General features: G+C 25.8%; 1 protein-coding gene across 2 annotated transcripts in view; it reads right to left on the bottom strand.

The window, feature by feature from the left end:
- LOC114126213 (sex peptide receptor) overlaps positions 1-17,692 on the bottom strand; it is a 196,193-nt gene that overhangs the window by 35,552 nt on the left and 142,949 nt on the right. For both annotated transcript variants that reach the window (XM_027990105.2, XM_050206344.1), the window contains one exon: positions 2,546-2,726. In XM_027990105.2, the coding sequence (XP_027845906.1) occupies positions 2,546-2,726 (181 nt within the window). The remainder of the gene's footprint in view (positions 1-2,545; positions 2,727-17,692) is intronic.

Below are 17,692 nucleotides of genomic sequence, written 5' to 3'. Positions count from 1 at the left end.
TAAAATACGCGTAATAAGCGTGCTTCTAAATCATTTCATAAATAGATTATATTATGTTGTTGGTAGATAACAACTTTGAACTCGGTGGGAGCTTTTGAACTGAAAGCCGATCATGATAAATTTATAATAGCTGCATACGTTAAATTTCACTGTGAATTTACACATCCGTTTCGTCGGTTTGTCTGTAATGACAGTAAAGTTGGCCTGTAATTATATTCTGTAAGGTATATTTTTATCATCGGAATTTCATTTTAACAAGGTTCGATTGATTAGTCATAATTCGAATGCATTTCCCATTTTAGTAGGCTGTGTAACAATACTTTTCACATAAATAGGTAAGACTTATTACTTATGAGATTTTAATACGTCATTATTGTATTAATGAAATACAACGTTGGCATAAAACAATATTCGTTTGTGTTAATTATAATTCCTTTTTTTAACTAATATTTTTAGAAATCATATTTATTGTTTAGTTAAACGACATCGGTTTTTATAGATTTATTAAAATAAAATAACTATAGAAAATTAATAAAGTAAGAATTATTTAAATCTAGAAAAACGATATTATTGGTACGAATTCTAAGAACCCAGTGGGGCTATAGTAATTAATCGAATTTAGGTACTATAAATTTATTATAACAGTTGAGCACAATTATAAAAGAACTATTTTATAATATTTCATATTTTATTTTATGAAACCAAAACTGTCTTTTTAAATAACTAAGTTATTTTTATATTAAATATATATATTTTTTTACTTCTCGAAAATGTTTTATTGTATCTTTAATCGAAGCGAATCATAATAATAAAATAATAATTGGCTTGTAGACTTTAATATAAAATCTTTACACATTTTTAAATAACATAGCATATTTTAATTAAAATGTCCCTTCGAGTATAAATATTTTTTTCTTTCAATTTATTATAATTTTATTTTATTACAGAATGTGTTACGTAACTATATCTAAGTTGAAAACATCTTTTACGCTGTTAAAATAAATTTAACTAAAAACGATTATTTTAGATTATCCTGAATAGTGTGGAAGTATAGTGAAGCAGAGGACAAAATGTTTTTCTATAAGTTCACATCCCTCAGTGTTCATCTAAAATTAAACGAAAATGTTATATTTTTTTCTGAAATGAATAATTCTGAAAAAACATAAGTAATCAAATTGAAAAATAATATACATATTTCGAAAAACTTGTAATTTTATTATAAATATCTGTTTTTCCAAATTGATCCGCTACAAAGCGTATAATTTAATACATTTTTTTTCGAAGGAATATATTATTAAGAAGAAAAAAATCAATAATCAATTTAGCAAACATTGACGATGTAAAACAGCCATGTATGTTTATCCACAACTAAACGAGATTCATAAATTTTTAATTATACACGAGTGTAGTTGTTATACAAAATGTGAAACAATATTGAATACGTGAATAACCTACAATTGTTGTTATAATTTTCGCATGGTTTTGTTTACATGAAATACAGTGCATGGCGATGGTTCTATATTGTATTAATGTCAATTAAAGCTATGTGACGTCGTGTGTTAATTATAATCTATATCAATAAGAAATGAAAAGCAATTTATTTGCGCGTAATAAATAGTATAAACCAGTTGTAATATGATAATAATTAATAGGCGCAAGCTCTACAAAAAATAAAAAATTTAAGACCTAAAAATTGGAGGTCGATTGTTAATTTTATAAATATCCAATGATTGGTGTGGTATAATATTTTTCACGATACGCCAGTCGGACTATTGCCATTATTCTCCAACCAACGATGGTGAAAATGCATGCCTAGGTATTTTAAGCCATTATATTCTCTAAGTGGGTAGGTAAGTGTTTTTACTACCTATGTAAAAGCTCAAAAAACAAGGAAAATAATAAATGTATGAACAAAAATTACAAAAACCAAAACAAATTAATAATAAGTGCTCACAGTATGGTTTTCAATTAATATTTGAACAACGGCATGACTACAAAGAAAACTATAGGTAAACAAAATCATGCGATGCAAGGTTATTTATGATTGTAACAATGATGTTTGTTCAATCACTACTTTCAGTGAACTAGTATTGCAAATGATAGAGGTAAGCAAAGGGACATAATCGAAGTTCTTCAACGCACTTATAAAAAGATATACATACATTTTATTCAATTTTTATATGTACATAAGACATGAGTACTATGAATTATTTCTGATATGAAAGAGATATTTCACCACACCGAACGACTAATAATTCGTGTATTGTATATTTTTCAATTTTGCGATATGTACACTGGACTTGATATAAATATTATGTATTATTATTTTTATACTCAGAAGCAGTGTATTTTTCAGTACTTTTGGGTCCCGCAGTTAACGTTTTCTGTTGTTGACACAATTTTTCAATACTCTATTACAGGTAGTTCTGGCGGGTAATATTTGTTTACTATGCTATTGTTATATTAGTGGTGGATTATCAGTAATTACGTATACGGCTTATAACAAGTATTTGCATACTCTGCAAGGTATCAAAACGGTACTCACTCTACACACGACAACCGAGTCTTGTCCTCTCCATGATATTTTGATTGGTTCGTATGTTCTGTCAACAAATCTGGTCGATTGATGTAATGATGCCATTACTGATATCCAGGCAACGCACTTAAGAACTCGCGGCATTGTACACCATGTCCTTGCCACTGGTGCATGACACACGTATATATACCTGCGTGCAACAAACAATATTTCGGTTTCATTAAATGTATTTGATTTTCGCTAACTACAATAAAATATAGAATGTAATGCGTGTTTCGTACTACACTGCACGTGCAATAAATAGTTTTCGTTATTGAACGAATTCAGTTTAATTAATTAATATTACATTTTGTGTAAACGCGTTGGATACAACTCGGTTAATCATTCGGGTGATTCGAAATTGTGCTCGACACTTATCGGATGTACCTTTTTTTATTCATTTTTTTTTTGTACTATTGCATATTACGTTACTCGTTTAACAAAACAAAAAAAAAATATGCATGCAATTTATCTTTCCATTATTAAGTTAATTAATTAAATCACAGTATTTAAAATTGTTGACAAAAAAATAAAATTATTCTAGAAAGTTTTTTCCACCATGGTAAATATTTTACACTGAATATATTATTATGAATTATCTGAACGATTTCGTTTACTATAAAACAAGTTTACACATAACTGTATATAATTGAAACAAAATGATGAGTAGAATGGTAGATGATGTAAAATATCATGTACATAAATAATATATTTATAAATCAAGTTATTCAATGATATCTTTAGCGTTGATTTAGAACTTCTTATTCATTATCTATAATGCATATTTCAATAGTTACTAGTTAGTAGTATTTGGGTAGTTTTAAGTAGTTTTTTAAACTAATATTATATGAAATAGTAAGTTATAAAAAAATGATGTTCTTAGAAAATATTTACAAGTTATGCTTATCTATACACAAATAAGTAGGTTATAGAACTTTCAAAATGTAAACGATTTATTCGTTGATAGAAAATTATAATATTTTAAAGATTCATTTTATATATTTCTTATAAATTTTCTAAAATAAACGTTAATAATTTATATGCTAATCGAAATATAGCAGATATAGTTTTAACGTTAAAAAAATCGAATTTCATAAAGCTCGTGTAAACTAACAAATGTGGATAAAAATGTTTCAGCGGGAGAGTTTGAATCACAAGCGAGTCACACTAATCGCTCTAGAGTTTAATCACCAAATTACGTGACTTGTAATTTGTGCAAAATGAGGTCAAATTACGGAATCAATTAAGTACACTTGCTTTTGAATACACTATAATAATCAGATTGAAGAAATAATTGTAGCACTCCGTACTACAAAGACATAAGAACCATAACTTTTGAATAGTGTGTACAAAAAAAATTACATGACTTGATAAATGAATTTAAAAAAAAACACATCGTTCACGATGTGCAAACGTCATTTTTTTAACCAAAATATTAAAATACTATAGTAATTAGTAATTACTTTAAGAAACTAGCCATGTACAGTGATAAACACTGGTTTTGATTTTTAGAATATAAATAGATAGTTCTTATATGTAAAATGTAAATATATATTATTTTTCGTTATTTAACTTTATAGTAAATTATAATATTTTTAATAATTTTAAATTTCTTAAGAAAAATTAGTTGTTATTTAATCGTTTAAAAAATATATTCAATATTATAAAAATAATTTTATTTAAATGTATACACTGTATACCATAAAACTTAACCATAAATTGATGAACTCAACTTTTGAAAGAACTTTTATTCTTAAATAAAATATTCATATTAAAAAAATTACTAATTTGTAACTTAGGTAACTACCTAAATTACCTAACTAATTTAAAAACAATTATTTCGATTTTTTTTCAAATTTTCCACATATTTATATTTTTTTGTTAAAGCACCTAATATTGTTTTCTAGATAAAATTATTATGTTGAATTAATTTTTATTTTACATACGATTTATTATTTATTATTTTATATACTAAACTGAAATAAATTATTTTTAGATTATACCCTTACACGCTCTTCTGTAGACCAATTCAATATACAAGTATCTACGTTTGAACTTTTTTCATTTTAAAATCAAAACGTGAATGTACCTATCACGTGAAAAAAATGTCCGTTTGCCTTTTACGTTTAAATATTTTACACAATCATACTAAAAATATGAATAATAGCGTTTTTGTTGCAATATAAAATAAATCAATATCGTGATATTTATATTATAATTTAGAAAATATAAAATAAATCAACAGTTTATTTGGTAGTTTTTTTTTACATTATTATAAAAATGATATATACTTATACTATGTTGTGTATATTTATGCTCTGTTAAAAATACTAAAATTTTATTTGACCTATAAATTTCTATGATGTAGTTACATTTATCTACATTAACACAATTATTATTATGTTATGTAAAAACTGAGTTTATAGGTTAGTGAATAACACTTTATAATATTCATTGTTGTATTATATAGTAAAACAAATTTTATTTCAGTTTGAGTATAAATACAAAGAATACTTGGAAAGAAATGGACACAGGTATTATTAGCAAATTTAATGCATAATAATTTGTAAGTGTATACTTTTCTAAAATTCTATAAAAAAAAAAAAAATTTTGAAATGTTTTGATAAATATTCTATAAAATTGCAAGTGGCGTCCGTCAATAGCACTTTAATCTTTTAGTGTAATCACAAACATTCAATCGAAAACCCGATTGACATGTGAAAAGATCCAAAAGATATTTCAGTCTTTCAGTCTTGTAACTTATAAAATCAAATTTACATAGTTGTAGTTTTCAATGAGAACTTTATCCACGTTTTAGCATTGTTAACCGCTGTTTCCAAAACAAACAAATAATAGCAAAAGTAGAATAAAATAAGTTAATAAACACGAATATCTCTAATGCTATTATAAAGTACAGAAATAACATTCATCAATCTCAAGTAAAAGTGAAATTTAATACTATTTATTTATAATAAAGATACGAGGTTTTTGTATGGTAAATATAAAAAGCTCATTATGCTGCCTTGATGATATTTGCTTTATAAGAAAAAAAATTATATCAACAATAACTGTCATATTATAATATGACTGTAACTATTTTACTTATTAGTTATCTATTATGTATTCTTATTGTTACACGATTTAAGCGTTATGTCAATTCTCATAGTTTTAGAAATAATAATAAATATAATATTATAATAAATCTCATGGTATTAATATTATGGCACGGTTAGAATGCGGTTATGCATTGCTCACTTTTTAATTCAATAAATGCATTGTATGACTTAAGTTTTTTTATAAATATTTAATTCATTATTAATAATATCTTAAATAAACCCTAATTAAATCTTTTAAATTTACCCTAAAAAATCATCATTATTACAGTGTGATGCGTTATAGGACTTGTAATGCATATTAGCTAATGTGACTTTAATGCTGAGATTTATTTGTTTGAAAATAAAAAAAAATTATCTAAATATGTTTAGCGTTTTGGTCTATTTCTGACTGGTAGATCCAATTTAAATCTAATGGAATTATGTACGATTGAAATACAGCAGTGTTGCCTTTAGCCAGAATTGCGATTTGGAAGTAACAAGATTATGAACGCGTTTCATGGTAGCTTATTATGATTGATTTTCAGGAAAGTCGTAAGATATTTCTGACGACTTGTTGGTTTTAAACTTATCAGAGTTAGTCACTGATGTTAAATTGCGATAGAGACTATAATAGACTAAACTACAATACCACTGAGCTACTATTGGAATAGAAAACAATCGACTTTATTGATAGAATGAATAGAGGACTAAAAGTTTAAGTACTAATGTGTAACTTATTACACCATTAAATGTACCAATTGAAAACATTTTTCATTGAAAAGTATGTTATTAATGATCGTAATGATCGTATTGATTCTGAAATGATATGTTAACTACTTAGATTTTTGTGTTATTTATAATGTTTAAATCATAATTAATATTCTTTGCCTTTTACTAAAAATTCTATCCATAAAACATTTATTTTATTTTTATTTATTATTTTTTTTTTTTTTACAGCCAACTATAACAAATCTGAAATTTCTTAGAAGACATAAGTTTAAATAAATGTAAGTAATTAATTACAAAATATTGTGTTGTGAAAAAATACTCAAAAATATTTTATTATTATCATTATACTGGGTCGCCAATATTTTTATTAATATGATATGTTGTATATTATGTAAAAATAAAAAACTATGAGCCAATAAGCCAATGACTCAAAGCTACCTAGAATCATCTTAATATAAGAAAATTATTACGGTAAAATTGATGTCTACTAGCTATACTAATACCAATATGTCTAAATACAAGAAAAAAAAATGAGAAAAGGGTTTGTGTTTAAATTATAAAAAAAGATTAAAAAAATATATTCATGTACTTTACTTAAGATTCTCTGTATATTCTAATGACAGTTTTGACTTTTTAATTTAACCAACTGTTACAAGTCCACAATAAAATATATAAGCATAAAGTACTGATAGTGCTCTTGTTTAACTGGTTATAATATAATATAGTTTCATTAGTTTTTACAACTTTACAAAGTTTTTACAAACCTTAGATCATTTTTTTTTTTTTTTTATTTTTAAGTTGAATTTCAAACATTTTTTTTTATGTACCTACTTAAATCTTATAAAGTTAAATTTCAGACATTTTTGTATGTGTATTGTTTAACGTCAGCACTATTATAATACAATATAATGATAATCACCGGGATAATCGTATATAACGCAACGTTTATATAATTTGAAAATTTGGAAATGTTTACACTTCTCAACATAATATGATTATGGACCAGCACATATTGCAGCACGATTAAAAAGTGGCTTACTCGACGAATAAATGATAATACGTTTTTGTGTTAAAAAGATAATTAAAAATAATTATCGAACGCACAGTGCTCTGCAGGGTTTTGACATCGTTCCAGCCAATGTTACTGAATGCGAATCACTGCGAAATGGATGGCTTTATAAAACCATCGTTCGCATTAAATAACACGGTGAAATACGACGTGAATTCGCGTAAATTCATGATTTGCGAATCTTGGCGAGACGCAATAATTCTTGAATATCATACGAACATTCAACAGTTAGTAGTAACTATTCAGTGTATTATCGGTGTACACGTTAATCGAATTTGTTGTTCTTTCATAGAGTAATTACTTTGTGTTTCCTTCGTCGTCGTCTAGCGATCTATATCCGTATTCGTGTTGAAAATATTATAAATTGCAAAAACTTGACGTCCGTTATAGATTTTCCGTCTACTACAGACGGCCGCCTCAGCTCGCCTTTGACTATTTTAGTTTCTCGCAGTGCTCGATATAATAATAATATTTTAGCGAACGTCGCCAGCGATAAACCGCATTGTCCATAATATTGTGTATTCGTGCGCCACCACGTGGCGTGTGTTGCCGAACAAACAGCCACGTGCATAAATTAATAACAATAATTATTATAATAGCATTCGGTGATTAGACGCGTTCGCGTCGTCTGGCGGCGCCACTGTCCCGAGCGTTTTCATACGTTGCACAGGGTATTAAACGACAGCTCTAGGTAAGATTTGATGCACGTTGTTTACATAATCTCAGTCGGTTATAATATTATTGCTCGCTGTCCCTCAACTGTTACTATTACTGTTTACAATTATGCTCGTCGCGCGATCATATCGTAGAATAGATATCCTTACTCGCGGTGTTCGTGTCATACTGCAGCTGGTTAAGCTCGTACGACGTGCATAGATTATAAGGTACCCCAGGTAGGTATAGGTACTTGCAATCTTCTCGACCGCACGTATAAAATTAATGTTAAAATCGAGTATTTTGTTTAGAGGATTTAGACGTTTTTCATTTGGTTCATTGTAGTTTTGTTGTTACGATCATAGATTTTTTCTTTTCTTTTTTGTTTTTTTTTTTACGAAAAAGAAAACAATTCGAATAGTTTATTTGTTTAAGAAACTACAGCTTTTTATGCTATAAGTTATAATGTAAATATTAAACGATAGTATTTCAAAAATAAATATAAAATACATTTTTTTTTATGAAATTGCTAAATGCTTATTTTATAGAGAACTTTGTTAATTTTATTAATTTAGAAAATTGTGTTAAATATTAAATCACACTAACATACATTATAATGCAAATGATTGTAATTATCAAATACAATTAATTAGTAAGTAAATTAAAAATATAAGTAACTGTATTTAACAGAAACATTATTTCTAATAGACAGTATTGATTACTAATTATTCTAGTAATACCATCTAAAAATGTATTTTACAGCTATTATCTGATGTACATAATATTATAATGATCACTATTATAAATTATTACGATAGTAATATTATGATTTATGAATATTGGTCATTTTTTTCAGAATAAGATAATTCATAATACCTAGTATGAAATGAAACAAAACCACATAGGTTGTTGTTAACGAAAACATCTTAACTAAAAATCTACATAGAATTCGGAAGTTCAGGATTGACAGTTAAATTAATCATAAATAACTATGTAGTATTCAAAAATTCGTTAATGACATGAATTATTCATGAAATATAAAAGCAGATAAAAAACTATGTTATTTAATCAAGTACTGTGTTTGTAAAGTTTTAATATCATATCGTGGATAGTTATTGTAAGATCTTAATTTTTTTTCTAACTGAATAAGGATTATGACCTAAAAGTTTTTCTCAATCTTTCAGAATATGACAATTGTTTTGCGTACATTTATGCTATCAAAAGTCAACGTAGATGAATAGTTCTTCCGGAAATCCAGTAACGTCTTCTGTTGAAGTTTTGGGTCCAAAGAATAATAACACACAATTCTCATGGCACATAGTTCTCTACGAACATATTTTGTGATTTTTGAGTGGCAGTAAATAATGATTTCACTGGGCTACAGCGTATGTTTTAAAATTATTATATTGTATTATGTTTATCTTCAAAATCTTTTGATTTAATCAAGTATCTAAAACGAACGAATTTTTGTTTTAAATTGAATATGATAGATACTGTAATAATAATTTAGTTGTATTTATGTTGATATAAATCAAGGTGTTTGTGCAATAATAATAAAGTATTTCTCTATAATATTATCTAGGAAAGACTTCATCGGAGTTTAAACTAGGGATTTTCGTGTATAAGTGATTGGAAATATAAAAATTAAAATTAAAGGAAATTGTATTATATTAAAGGAATTAAAAAAAATTGGATTACAATAATATAACACCTACTGATGTACACGTATATAGCTACACTATGTATACACTCTGTATTAGTTTAGTGTATTATTCAAAATACATACCTTACGTAAATTTATGTTTAAAAAATTCAATCGTAAAAAAACAAACAAAATATTATGATTCGACTTTTAAAGAACAACCATAATTTTTAATATACTAGTCTGATAATTTATCGCACAGGCATAGATAGTGAAATTACTTCCGTGTGATTTATTTAACGTAATTAAACGTCAAAGTTTTTATATGTGATGACTCTCATTTTTTCCGCTAGACATATTATGTTTGAACTGTCAACAGTTATGCACGTATAGGTATTGTGTCCCTGTGAATTATGAACCATTCGTGCTACTGACATTTGCACATCGACAAAAATCGACATTTATAGTCACACTTAGAATATAGTAGTTGTATTTTAAAATTGATTTTTTAAATGACAAATTAGTGGGTTAAAAAATATTTCAAGAACATTAAAATTAAAAAAAATAAACCAATAACAGTATATGTATTTTATGTGGCAATAAAATACATCTTTTAGTACCTATCCTAATGGATTGAAATACGCGCACTTTTTACGACCATTAATTGTTATAATCAGGTAAATACTATATTTTAGGAAATCATGGCATACATAAAAAAAAATTAATTACAATTTTAGAATGTTTCTAACTTTATTGGTTGGTTTGATACTTCTTTTTAGGTATTAAAAGTAAAAATTAAAAAGCCAAATAATTCATGAGGCAGAGACATGTTATAGTTTGAAAAACATAACACCATAGAAGGGTTAATAATTGATATTGATTTCATTTGTTCAGACAATTCTATGGTACAGTAGTATTGATTATAAGTTAATAACAATTATATATGATATTATAGTATGGAAAAAAGTTCATCTTGACGTATTAGTGTATTTAAACATTAGGGCGTTGTTTTAAAATATTTTTTATGGTCAACTCAGATCACACTTAGCAGCTGTCTACTGTCTACTACATTATAGTTATTTGACTAGGCCATCCAAGACACGATTTTATATAAATAAAAAGTAAAATTTTTTAAAGATCTTGTTCTCCTTGATAATTAATACTATTTAGTTAATTATTCACAACCATAAGAATTTATTTATTTAGATTTAGGTACATCCAACAAGGAAGATATAGTTTTGAAAATAAATTCTGTGAACTATTACATTAATTAGACGTAAGAGAAGTGTTTTAAAAATATTTTACGGAAATTAGTTTAATATAAAAATTCTCTATTAAATGTAATAATGTATTTAACATTATTATTAAATTTACTTAAGTATATTAATATAATATAATATAATAGAAATTATTAATTTAAACATAGGTACAAATGTCCATAAATAAATTGATTTACTCTGTCATAATTTGCTCCAATCACATCATTAAGTAAGTAAACTTCTTTTTAAAAAAAAATGAAAAATTGGATATAATATTTCAAATATAACTCAGGAATACGTATTATGTATACAACAATTTAAAAAATAATATTTGCAAATGTACGAAACTTAAATATTACCCGAGGCGTCTTTTAAATGTATCTATTTCCGTTTATATTTGTTTCTAACAAATATTGTAATTTTCTTGGAAAACTTTTTGTTATTATTATTAATCTTGTTATTAAATGCACCAATCGTGTATCGATGAACTGAAAAGTACTGTGCCTCAAGGGTTGTAATTATAATAAAAATGTGTTCATTTTCTTTTGTTATATTTTTCCTTATTTAGTTATGTCATCTTTACAATTACTTTTTGTTATCGAAAAATTTACATTTAAAAGAACTAAGGAAATGGAAGGAATGGGTTGATATTTAAATATATACACTAAAGACTTCCAATATGTTCTGTTCTCAAAAATTATTAAAAAAAATTATATTCTTTAAAATAAAGAAGCGTGTTTATTTTTCTTGAATAATTTTAATACTTAACAAAAAAAAAATAGTGATTAATTAATATCAAGAATTAAACTCAAAACTAATTTGCATACTTAAATCTTAATCGCTTTGTGTTATAATCATCTTAACTATATATAAAAAAATCATAGGTCGATTATTTGTAGTTGAAAATGTTCATTCTACATTTACATAAGTAATAGTCACAATTTTACAAATGCTATATAAATTGAAAACAAGCATCCGTTGCATTTAATTGGATTTGTTTTCCACCCTTAAAATATTTGATATTTTATTATTGTATTGTAGCTTTTATTTTTTGTAGTATTTTACAATTTTTTTTTAAATAAATTTTTTATTTTATCTGTGACATTTTCAAAGAAATTCTTTTGATTTTTTAATTAAAGTTATGGCATCATTCAAATTCATGATTGTTCAAATATTTGATTTATTATTTTTTTGCGGGAAAAAAAAACGTTATATATGCTTAATACACATTCAAAGATAAATTAAATAAAACATCATTTTCAGCCATTTGTATAGAAATTGTATCCTCCGAATTGAAATGATTAAGAATGCTTTAAATTTGTTTTATAATTTTAAAATAATAGATAGCTGCAATTAGCCATATTCACTAATAAATGACAATCCTGTTCTGAAGATTTATGTGATATCTAGCGATCTAGATTTTATAGATAATTGATGAGCAATGATATTATAATAAAAAAAGTTTTTTTATGTTTATTATAAGTTAATCTATACGGGGAAAAAATGTTCTTAGTTTTTGAGTTATAAGATGTAGTTTATGAACTAAACGAGTAATATAAAGTGTTTTAAAGTAAAACGCCTTTAGTGAATTTGCTGCTTGCAATATTGCACGTTTCAGTATCGTTCAATTAAGAGACATGGGCATAGTAAATTTAGTGATTTTTCGAATAATTTTGAAATAGTGCAGTACTTATGTTAGTTTTTAACGTTGTACCGATAATTAAATAGGTACTACTAAAATCAAACATATATTAAACGTGAGACTTATCTAGGATATTTGTATTTATCTAACTATATAAATTAATTTTAATACAGAACAAAAATTCTAATAATATTTTGTTTTATGTTCAAACATTTTTAGAAACTATCTTAATTATTAGCACTTAATAATAATTGTCGGATAATATGCAATCAAATTCGTAAAATAAGTTTTTAACACATCAAAAGGTCGAAATGTGTATTAACATTTTAAAAAATCCGGGATCTAAGTTAATTAATTATTAAGTATTATTAATAAGTACCTAACCTTGGAGTGTGTAGCAAGCTTTCTCTTAAAACTTTGGCCCATTTGGCAAATTACTATGCATTAATCCATGCGCCTAGTGGATACGCCGACATCGCACCAAAACGTTTTGTCGGCAGAATATTATCTAAAATGCAGTAAAGCGTAAGAAGAATGACTAGTCCACGCATCGGTGGCAACTCTGGTGGCGACGGCAGTTGCCGTTTTGCTCTCATCGAACTGTCCCGTCGTAGTTAATTTGTACAAAGACGCACAGTCCAGTAGACGCTAGCTAGACGTGTCAACTTGAATTTTGCTCCTACCAAGAACAATTTTTTTTCTAATGCATCTTTCGACGGTTTTATACTTAAATATTACGGATCTCATACTATGCCATAATTATGATACCCGTCAATAGAGTGTGTGGAAATTTTTATCGTGAAAACTGATAATGTGGATTATTGTCAATTGTTCGTTTTATTTCAAATATTATTAAGCACATTATTAAAACTAAAATCAAAAAATGCGAAAACGTAGTATTAAAGTTGGTAAAATTGCTATTTTTCATATAAAAATATTTTATAAATCTATACAATTAAAATAAATGGTCTAAAAACATTATTAGGTATGTTAATGTTGGTACTTATCTACTTATTATATCCAATCGAAAAAAGAAAAAAACTAGTATTTAAATTTAAAATATAAACAGGAAAAATAAAAATCTATTTTCAAAGTAAAACTGAAACTAAAATCCATAAAACTAGAATAAAAAATAATAATGAAAATTAAAAAAATATATTATCGCTATTTAAAATTCAATGTTAAACTTGTATTTAGAACTGATAAAACTCCAAACCAAGAAATAAAAATCGAAACTGTTACAGTAGTTTATTTTTACTTATTTATTTATTTAGTTAGTTAGTTGGTTCATGGTTGTAACTATGTTATGTTTATCAAACATATTTATTTAATTTTAATAGTTCTGATCAATGATTAGTGATTATATCAAGTGCAATGAAGTATTTATTTGTATTTTTTTATAGTCTAACGTCTTAAAATTAATTGTATACATCATGCATTTTGTATAAACTGTTAGACTTTATTTTTACCTGCTTTAGTTACAAAATTGTGAATTCATTCAATGCATGTGAGTTATGTATAATTAACAATGTATTTTTTAATTATTTAGTTTATAATTCAGGTTTCCTAATTTCAAAATTATTTATGCAATCTTGGTTTTATGAATTCGTAAAAAAAACACTAAGGTATGAAATTTAATTTGGTGTAATGTAGAAAGTTTTTATATCACAATTTCCAATTTTAGAAACCATTCAAGATATTGTTTTAAAAAATAATATTTCAAAACAAATGTCTACAACTCTTGGGAAATGTAAAGAATGTTGATCGATCTTAAATCCCTTTCTTTATAAGTATCAGTTTAAAAATATCGGTATATGTATGCATCGTAAAGCTACAGAGATGAATGATAAACCAATAGCAATTTATCAAAACAATATTGCAAGTGTAAATAGTGTTCTTGTTGAAATTGATTCACAGCTATCGAACATTTTTGTCATGCTCAAAAATATAAAAAGGCACTTTACATTTACCAATAAGAAAATGGTTTATCTGATTATTCCAGAAAATTACCTTTAACTCTAAGATTTATTACAATTAGTATCAACAATAATAACAGCAAAATAACAGTTTTTAAAGAGTATTACTTTTGGGTTATAAACTATTTGGAGTTTAAGATGTATAAATAGAATAATTTTTATTACCATGTGTCATATATGCTTTTAATTGATTTGGTTAAAATTACTCACTTGTAAAGTGAGGTATTATTGTGCATATTTATAAGAACTTTAGGTATTTTAAATATTCAAGAAACCAGAGTTTTTAATTGTCATCTTATTCATTTTTAAATTGTTATACCAATCTATTTAATTAAACTATATAATTTATTATTCATATTTTGTACTTCAGTTGTAATTTACAACCCCCGACGTGTCAGTTTGTTTACACCAAAAAAGTTTCTGCGGACACCTACAGTTTCATTTTTGATTCATATAATATTATAAAGATTTGTTTAAACTACCGCAAAACCGGCTCAAGTGTTTAAACACACCTAGGCAAAGTTGAGTTTTACCACCTTTATATATAAATACTTCATAAAATATTTTTATGTTAAATGCCGTCCCAGGCGTTGGCTTATTTCTCCTACCCCTTAAAACGGTGTAACAAATGATTTTTACCCCCGGATATTTTTACCTACCCCCCGGTAAAAATAATCTAGTATATTTTTACGGGGAGTAAAATAAACCTAGAATATTTATACCCCTGGTAATATTTTAAGGGGGAAAAATTTTCCTAAGTTAATTTTACAACTAGTAAGAATATACTAGGTTAATTTTACCCCCGGTAAAGTTATCCTATGATAATATTACCCGGGGGTAAAAGTATTGGAAGGTAATAGAAACCTGTGACACCGTGCCTAAACTACCGTACACCTACATCAGTACATATCACTCTAAAACTATACAATAACAAAATAAATACGTTTTCTTTGTGAAACCATTGGTAAAAATATAATACTGAAATTCTTTATTCAATTGTAATCTAGTATCTTTAATCAAACCGTAGTCGTCTTTTATGTTGGGATTAATCTAAATACAGCAAGTAAAGTAAAATCGACAATTTCTATCGGTCACCGGTGAACGATAAAAGTTAACCGTCGTTGTAGTCGATATCTTTCAGTACTCAGTAGGTATATAATTTGTGTGCTATAATATTTTAAACGCATACACACACCTTTCCGTGGACAGTTTATTACAAGACATTAGGTACAGTGTACAGCCGACACACGTATTATTTTATGTAGACATGTAATGTACCTGCATATAAAATATATTACAATACAGGCATGACCGTATAAAATGGACGATAAAATAACATAATAACCGATGAACAGCGTAATTTATACCGAAAAAATATTATAATCAGTAGTTTATTGTTTTTCTGTCAAATGTTTTGAACGGTTGTCCTCGCCCTATATATATAATATGGATGGTGTTATAGGTACGTACAAAGTTTTTTTCTACGTATATGTATATATAATAGTATATTATGTACACGACCTCGTAATTTTTGAGGAAAACACATAGTGATCCGATAGCAACGTATATGAAAAACTATAGGCTTAAATTATCTTACGAAAACGCGTTTACTATTTATTTTTATTTTTATTAAAAATAATGTTCTGCGAGAATAACGAACAACTTATTCGGTTTTACTGCTAAGGATATTAGTTTTCACCAGTATTATATTTGAAATGTACGTTATTATCGTTATTTAATATTGAAATATTTTTATTTCTGTTTTTATGATCTTAAAATGTTATGTATTGACATTTTAAATCGTCACTTTAGAATCTCCGTGAAGGAAGAAAGATATTGGGTTTAAATATATATATATTTGTAAATGAATACAACATATACAGACAACCAATAGCTTAGATGTATTTGGAAAGCTTATAATATAACGTAATGCAATTGATTATCAAATGTTATTTATTCATTTTACTTTAATCGTGTTTTGTACTCCATTTGAAAATACATCTCTAAATAACGTTGTCTAACTTTTAACTTGGGAGAATTTTTTTTAAAATGATAAGACAAATAAGATTACTTGTGTAAAAATTATTGTAAAGAAAAAAATATCATGTGAATAAAGTAGAGACGATTTTTCACCCGAGAACAAAAAAAATATTTTATATTTTCCTTACAAAATATAGCACATTTATTTATGTTCATCGGAACCGTTTCAACCGTAATCAAATATTGACATAGATATACATAAAATTCCATAGTGATCTATGTAAAGTAATCATAATTTTGATTGTTGTGTTGTTTTTTTATGAAATAGCTGAGCGTTTTTGTAACAAACATCATGTTAATGGATACTAATTAAATACAAAGACAAATGCATTTCACCAATCAACGATGTTTATTTGTACTCGAAATAGCACCATATATTATTATGTGTGTGACCAATTGTCGAAATTTTAATTCAAATGAATAAATAAACATTTATGTTTATGTAATTTATTAAGTCATGAATCTGTTATACCTATATTAACACAGAAAACAACTTAAATATATAAGACTGTGCTACTATTACGCGAATTACAACGTTAAGCACAATATTTAGTTTATAGTTGACATAAAAACTGATATAACAATAGATGCCGAAAAACTTATAGATAAGACTTAAATTTAGACCATATGGATGTATAATATTTTCTGTAAATTAATATATAAATAATTATATTTCGGAAAAAATTGTATAGAATTGGTAAGATTATAATAAATTTGCAATTATTGATTATAAATAACATGGTTTGTAGTTATATAGTAAATAAATAATAATAGTATTAACGTATTTTTAATCACTGTAAATGTATACATAGTATTTTATAACTTTCAGCAGTCCTTTAACACCTTCCGTTAATCACTTTCATAGTTACTACAGTTAGCAGATGTTATAGATTATAGTAATTTTTTTAATATTTTAATTTTCAATAAAACTGCTATTATTCAAAGTTGTATAGATAGAAAATAATGAATTTAAAAATCATTAAGAAGGAAGAATAATTTTAATTTATTGCA

The sequence above is a fragment of the Aphis gossypii genome, chromosome X, assembly GCF_020184175.1.
Source record: "Aphis gossypii isolate Hap1 chromosome X, ASM2018417v2, whole genome shotgun sequence".
In the NCBI taxonomy this organism is placed as follows: Eukaryota; Metazoa; Arthropoda; class Insecta; order Hemiptera; family Aphididae; genus Aphis; species Aphis gossypii.
This window is presented reverse-complemented; position numbering and strand designations above follow the sequence as displayed.